General features: G+C 37.5%; 1 protein-coding gene across 1 annotated transcript; it reads left to right on the plus strand.

The window, feature by feature from the left end:
• Window positions 1-714, plus strand: LOC110925140. Its single transcript, XM_022169111.1, has one exon. It carries the CDS (start codon window positions 1-3, stop codon window positions 712-714), a length of 714 nt encoding a protein of 237 aa, XP_022024803.1.
• The last annotated feature ends 7,034 nt before the right edge of the window (window positions 715-7,748 follow it).

Genomic DNA, 7,748 nt, shown 5'->3' on the forward strand with positions numbered 1-7,748 from the left:
ATGCCTGACGCCGACAAACCGGAATCCTCGGATTCCAATTCAAAGCCAAACCTGTTGCATCCTGCTTATTCTGTTACGAATATTCAACCGAAAATCCGTACATTGGATGGCACCACGGTCACTTATTCTGCGTGGGTGAAGATATTCAAGTTACATGTCGTTGCCTACAAGGTTTCGGCCCACATAGATGGCACTACCGCCCCATCCAAAACCGACCCCATGTACGAATCTTGGCTCGAGCTTGATGCGTTAGTTCTACAGTGGATTTGGAGCACCGTCTCTGACGACCTCCTACCTCGTGTCATGGATTCGGACGGCACTGCACCCGGTGCATGGGTCAAACTAGAGAAAATTTACTTAAGCAACAAGAAAGCTCGTGCGACGGCATTAGAAACCAAATTCGTGAACCTTACTCTTACCGCATGCTCTTCTTTGGATGCCTATTGTCAAAAGTTGAAGGAGTTAGCAAATCAGCTTGAAGATGTTGATCAACCGATTTCCGAATCGCGTCTCGTTCTCCAATTGGTCCGTGGATTGCCTCAAGAATTCGATACTACCGCCTCATTAATTAACTCTACCAAAGCTGATTGGGATCAGGCTCGTTCCATGCTCACCGATGAACTTATCCGCATAGAGGCACGCAAATCCAACTCGTCCTCGGTCATGGTTGCCACTGGCCCTTCCAATCGGCCCTCACAGCAGCAGTCCTCCTAGCAACAGCCGCAATCCTGGAGTCAACACCAGCCGCCAGCTTGGTCTTCACAGCAGCCGCAACCTCCAAACTTTACCCGTGGACGTGGACGAGGCCGGGGATCTTGGAACAAAAACAGGGGAGGCCGTGGAGGCCGGGGTTCAGGCCGCAACCAATCCTACTCACCTTGGCCGACTCAGCCACCACAATACCCTACATGGGCTTGGTGGAATGTTCCACCATGCCCCTACCCTTCACAACCGGCCTGGTCCAACCTTGGCCCATACGCACCGCATCACACCGGTGCCCCTCCATCCACAGCCAACCGGTCGACTAACACCGGCCCCTCGGCCCCACCTGCATACTATACGACCGGCCAACAATCATCCGTGTCACACCCCCGACCATGTAAAACAACAAATCGTGGCGGAAACGTCGGGGAGTGTTGTAACAGAATCATTGTTTCACAACCATGGATCAAATAGTTTTGTTTTATTAAATTATTGAACTCAATGTTTTGGTACAATTCAGAAAAATACAAATAATTGTTTCTCAGTTTTAAAGTCGCTAAGGCACAAGTCCATCCTATGTGTAGCATGCATCAACAATCATCACATAGCAGTACCTGAAACATATATGAAAATAGGTACGTCAGCATAAAAATGCCTGTGAGTAACATAGGATTTTGTGTATTAGATTCGTGGCTTTGGATAATGCGAGAAAAGAATTTATGTTTTCAAAATAGCCATGAATCCAATATAAAAGCTTTTGTTTTTGAAAACGTGTCGTTTTGGAAAAAGGTTTATAGTATAGACAAAAATATACTTTGGTTTTGAAAAGTATGTATAAATAGTATAACAAAGTATACTTTAGTTTTGAAATAGTTAAATAGATAGTATATCGAAATATACTTTAGTAATTAAAATAATAGTTTTGGTAGTATATCTCAAATATACTTTGGTTTAAGGATAAAAGTATCGGTAGTATATCAATTTATACTTTGATTTAAAAATAGTATATCAACTATGCTTTAGTTCAAAAATAGCATATCAACTATGCTTTGGTAGTATATCAATTTATACTTTGGTTTATGAAATAACAATGTTGGTAGTATATCAAACTATACTTTGGTAAATAGTAGCATATCAAACTATGCTTTGGATAGTATATCAAAATATACTTTAGTTTAAAATAACAAGGTTGATAGTATATCAAACTATACTTTGGTAAACAGTAGCATATCAAACTATGCCTTGGTAAATAACAAAGTAGTATGTTAAAACATATGTTGGATTTTGTACTTATTATATCAAAATATACTTTGGTAGATCACATTTGAGAGTACATCAAACTGTACTTTGTAGTATATCAACATATACAAAAAGAGTGTGATTTGGTATTCAATCAAGCCTTAGTGTATCAAACTACACTTTGGAGACTATAGAAATACCACGAAGGCAATTTCTATTTGGTTAAAATTTGGTTTCTGACATTCCATACAACAGGAATGGGGTGTCTACTCCTATAGCGCTATATCATACTACCAATCGGCTGGGTGAATGTATAAAAATGGTTCAATCCAATAATTTGTTTATTAAGTTTTGGAAAATCAGTGTTTAAACCATAGGTAATTGTTTAATTTGTCAAAAGAATATGTATTAAGCATGTGTAATCATATAGTTTAAAATCAGGAAATAACAGATAGGCATATATGTTTCACCCCAAAACAATTGAAAACAGTAAAAGAGGGGACTATGTACTCACTTGAGATTGCAAGTATCCTTGATTAGGTGTCCTAACCAAGCTCGGGAAATCAAGGAATCAAGTGGCACCTAGTATGGATCACCATGTTAAACAATCGGATCCTAAATCGGGAGATAGGATAGAATGAGGTTCTATAAATCAAATGAGTAATTGAACTCATATGGTATGATTTAATAGACCCTACATTCTGATTGGAAAGCCTACCTAAGTGCTTTTGACCCGTTTCGACACATTATGGTAACATAAGTCACTATAATGCGTCGTTAGCGTAAAACTATGTCCGGATGGTTATCTATGTGCTATGTCAAGTCTTACATGCCCAATTATCCCTATACATGTTACTTAATCAGATTATATGTCGAAAATATGTTCACATAATCAAAATACGGATTTTAGCTTCAAAAGGGCATTTTGGTCATTTCCTATGGGCATACAAGGTAACTAGCATATGACTAACCAATCCTATGTGATCATGAGGTATAACCTCAGTGGTTATTCCCTATCCAACTATGATCACTAATTAAGCTTGGTCGGATCCTAAAGATCGACAAAATGGGTCGGGTTCGAAAGGCTAAGCGGTTGTTTAGACCGCTTACCTTACGACCCTAAACAAGCACTAATCTAATAGTGTCGAGTTAAACATGTCAAAACATGTCTAACCTACTGATTTGGTATCAAAACAAAGCGTTTTGATACCCTAAAGTAGTTCCGTTGCAAAATGCGTGCTAAAACGCATTTTGACCGAAACTTTGACTCGACACTACAACTAGTTAACGTGGTAATCAGCGGCTATAATCACGAAGGATTATAACTATCGTGATTACAATCATGTTTCAAAGTTCAATTGAACTTTGACTTGACCAATTGATGGTCAAAACCGAAAGTCAAACTGTTGGCCAAACGTTTGACTTTCTGCACAACATCAAGAAAAAGCAATAAAAAGAATGAAAGAAGCTCACTAAGGGTCCTTGCTATCTTTTCAACAAGAAGACAAAGTCCCAATTCAGCTTAGGAGAGCTCCAAAGCAGATGTGAAGGAGAGAAAGAAGGAATGAGCAATGAACAAGTGAATGGAGTGGCCTATTTATACTTGTTGGTGATCAACAAGATCATGACAAGTGGTTTGTTTAGCCATTAAGCAATGAATCACAACCGTACAAGTGTTAGGGACAGTTGGTATTACTTGGAGAGCACATAAACTTGCCCATCACACAAAGAAATTACAAGTTTGGTCCCTGAATTAACAAACTGTTGCTGAAAACAGACTTTCTGCCCAGATGTGATGGTCGCGTAGCGCGACGGCATAGGCAGGGGATGGTCGCGCTACGCTACCATGTGTCTGATTCAGCAAGTTTCAAATAATTACAGTTTTGGTCCCTGCACGTGTTTAAAGCCTTTTTCGATGCGTTTAGACCCCGTTAACCTCATTTCAAGGCTCTAAAATGAAGTTAAAGTATAGGGGACTCAAAACATGCTCAAAAATATCTCGGATGTCGGTTCGTTTGATCGTACAATCGGTTGTTCGGTTAATTACGACGGAAGTCGTAACGAACGCAAAAATCGATCCAAATTAAGCGACGAATGGAATTTTTGCATGCCGATCACTAAAATAAAAATATTTTAGTGTGTACAAAAATTTTGGATGTCCAGATGTGGTCAGAACGTAAGATATGCGCGAAAATGCAAACTTATGTCGTTTTTGACACTTTTAGCCCCTGTAAGATCATATAAACATGTTTTCGCACACCGAACCTATCAAAGCTTATTTCTAAGATATGTTTAGGTTATATATGGTATGTTTAGCTTATGATCATGTTCCGGACTATTCGTTACCTTACGAATCGGTATAGTTTCGCAGTTTGACGCAAATAGTCCCTGCGATCGAATAAACTTGTTTTTGCCATACCAAACCTTCCAAAACTTATTTCTAAGTTATGTAAAGGTCATTTAAAGTATGTTAAGCCTATTTCACTATTCCGGAGTGTTTGTCGTGCTAAACTGATTACGTTTACGCACCAGTGCGCGTATAACTTTCCAGAAAGCGATTTAAAGCTCGGAATTGAACAAGAATTGATATGTGCAAAGGATACACATATTTATACACATCCCAGGTATGAAACACAATGTTTCATAGGTTTGGCATTTGTTTGGTGTTCGTGGTGACACAGGTGTCACAGTCTCCCCTACTTTAGGAAATTTCGTCCCGAAATTTAATTCTAGAGGAAACTTGTGAAGACAACTGTGATCGTTTCGCTTTCAAATGAATCCTTCGTTTCCCAAGTAGAACTCTAGGTCACGTTTGGATTCTTAGCGAATCTGTTAACTGCCAAAATGTCATTGTTGTAGTACCGAAAACATGGGGTTTTGAACAACGGATAGGAGAATGTTTCCTATGAAGACTATTATAGGAAACTTGTGTATGCTCGAAATCAGAGTCGGAGAATGCAAAATAAGATTGACATTGGTCAAGGTCCAGGACTTCTAGCAATTTAAATAACGCTACTTTCGCAATGTAATAAGGAACACTTATATATAGGAAGTACCAGCGGCGTATCCACCATGCTCTTTTTAAATTGTTCCCGTCTCGTTATTCTTATCACTATAGGTCTTAACACATGACAAAACTTGCTGTGGTTTCTGTGCACTGAATTCCATAATTACGTATGCATCCATAATTACGTAATTCCTTGCACAGTCGGCACAGTTCATCTCATAATGTGTAGGGTAAAATCAATCAAATAACCATGAAATGACTTGACTAGACCACCAAAGGATCTTTTTAACTAGATCAATGAACGATCCTTTTAACCAGATCAACACATGATCTTCCTTAACTAGACCGTTGTATGATCTCTTTAAATAGACCACTTAAGGGATCTTTATAACTCGGAACCAAATAATCGTTTTGAATCAGCACTTTGGAATCCAAGGTTCTTATGTCACACCCCAATAATTCCACGTATTACCGGTGGGCTCGGTGGGGAGTATTGTGACGCAGTTGATATCATCATTGTCAACATACACAAATATATAGCACAGCAGAAGGCTGGGTAATAAACTATTACAAACCATACTGTCTGTCAATGTTCGAGTACAAGATTAAATACAGACTGGAATGTAATAAGATCCACAGGCGGATCATAAAGTACAAAGAAACAAAAACTACAGACTCCGGGTATCTGTGGGATTTGCAAGATCCTCTACAACACCCTATAGCTCCAGCCTATTTCGATAAGTACCTGTCAATTCAATCTTTGGGAAAATATGTCAGTATACACTGGTAAATACAATTTAACTGACTCGTTTTGAAAAGAGTTTATGAAAATTGGTTTAAATGCACAAGGCACAAATCCTTTATAACTTGGGATAATCTTATTAAAATCTTGTATACAGTTTTACATGCTTGTCATACATGTGGGGCCGGTTTATAAACCGGACATGATTAACTGACTCACCACTTATAGAACCCACAGAGGAGTTATCCCCAACTTGTGGGTAAATTAATATATAGCATTTGCATCTGTCAGGTGCATGCCTGCACCCCGTGCATAGGTTGTGGCCATTAATAACTTAAATGAGCCAAGGATATCCAGGACACGGTCGTTAACCCCCAAATGTTTATGTTATCAAACAATACAGATTAAAACGGGTTATGCGGATTTATTAAATCAAAATCCGACATAATAATCCCATACCCGACCAAGCGGTATTAATATACCGTATCCCAAGCCCGTATAGGGAAAATAAGTTAAAAGTATTTACCTGTTGTAGCAGTAAATTCCTAAAGTTCTTGAAAGATACTTTTTACCGGAAGCTATAAATCTGTATAGAAGGTTTAGTTATCTATTAGGATGCTAATGGGTCTTTACTTAAGTCAAAGACTTAGACCGACTAGCTAGAAAGAAACCTTACGAACCTAACCGGTAGATTAAACGGAAACCGGGATAGAATGTGATTTAGACCCGACAAGCTTGAATACTTGTATAATATGGGTAAACTAAACACATTCTGGAAAATGAGGTTTTAATGACAAGGTTAAGCCCGTTTCGGCTATTTTACGTAAACTAGTCACGTAACCCGATCCGAACGCGTACATGCGTAACGGGTAACCGGACAAGCTATAAACAGGTCTTAATCATTATTATGCTCATAATGTGTTAATATAGTAATATATCAATATTTATGCCCAAAAACAATTTAAACCAAAATAGGTCCCATAAGGGTATTTTGGTAATTTTGCATAGGCTTTTAAGGGTTAAAAAAATAGATTTCTGAGTTTAAAACATTAGCTTACTGTAATATTATGTAAATTAGTTTAAAACATCAGTAGGTTATGAGTTTTAAATGATAAATATAGTTTTGACCCAAACTAGGCGCTAAAAACGCTAAATATGCGATTTAAAGGGCTAATATGATAAAAATAGGAAATCTGATATTTTGGTCAGTTTATAAGGTTCAAAATAATATATTTATCATTTATGATCAGTAGCAAAAAGTTTGGCTTCAAAAAGTTATGTAAAACTCATTTTATGCATGAAAAGGGTAAAATCGGTAATTACCGAAACTAGGCTATAATCCTATGTTAAGTTCAGCTTAAAAATAAATAAAAATCTTTAAAAATCCCAAAATATTATTTAACATCAGTAGGTAAAAAGTTTGGTGACAAAAATCGGGTTTAGATGGGCCTTATGCTAATTACGCTTTCTAATTACTAAGAAGTCCCTTAATTACGCTATTGAGCATAACTCCCATTCTAGACCTCAAACTGTTGTCAACTTTTCGGGACATGTCTAAATATCAGAAGCAAAGGTTTGAGTTCATTCACATTGCTAAAAATCTCGGTTTTATGCAAAAAGGGCGTTTTAGGCATTAATGAGCATAATTACGATCAAGAGCATAAATTACAAACGATTAGGCACCATGCAATATAACTTCAGAGAGTTATACTACAATGTAATATGGTCCTAATGGAAGCTTAAAACATGGAAGAAATAAGCTTGAATGGGTTAGAAATGAAAGTCATAGCAAAAGTCAAGCTTTTGCCACTTTCGGTTATAATCTGCCCTTAGATGATTAATTGTCGGATTAGGACTGATAAAACATGTTTATATAGTCATTACCGAGTCATTAGAATGTTATATTATAATTTAGAACCTCTGGTTTATTAATTTTAATCATTTTAGTCAATTCTGTCCAGTTTGACTTTTTGTCAAACTACTTTGACCCGACATTTAACCAGTCAAACAAGATAATTAGGGGACACCCTTTTAGGGGTTAATCACCTATACTAATGT

The sequence above is a fragment of the Helianthus annuus genome, chromosome 17, assembly GCF_002127325.2.
Source record: "Helianthus annuus cultivar XRQ/B chromosome 17, HanXRQr2.0-SUNRISE, whole genome shotgun sequence".
NCBI lineage: Eukaryota > Viridiplantae > Streptophyta > Magnoliopsida > Asterales > Asteraceae > Helianthus > Helianthus annuus.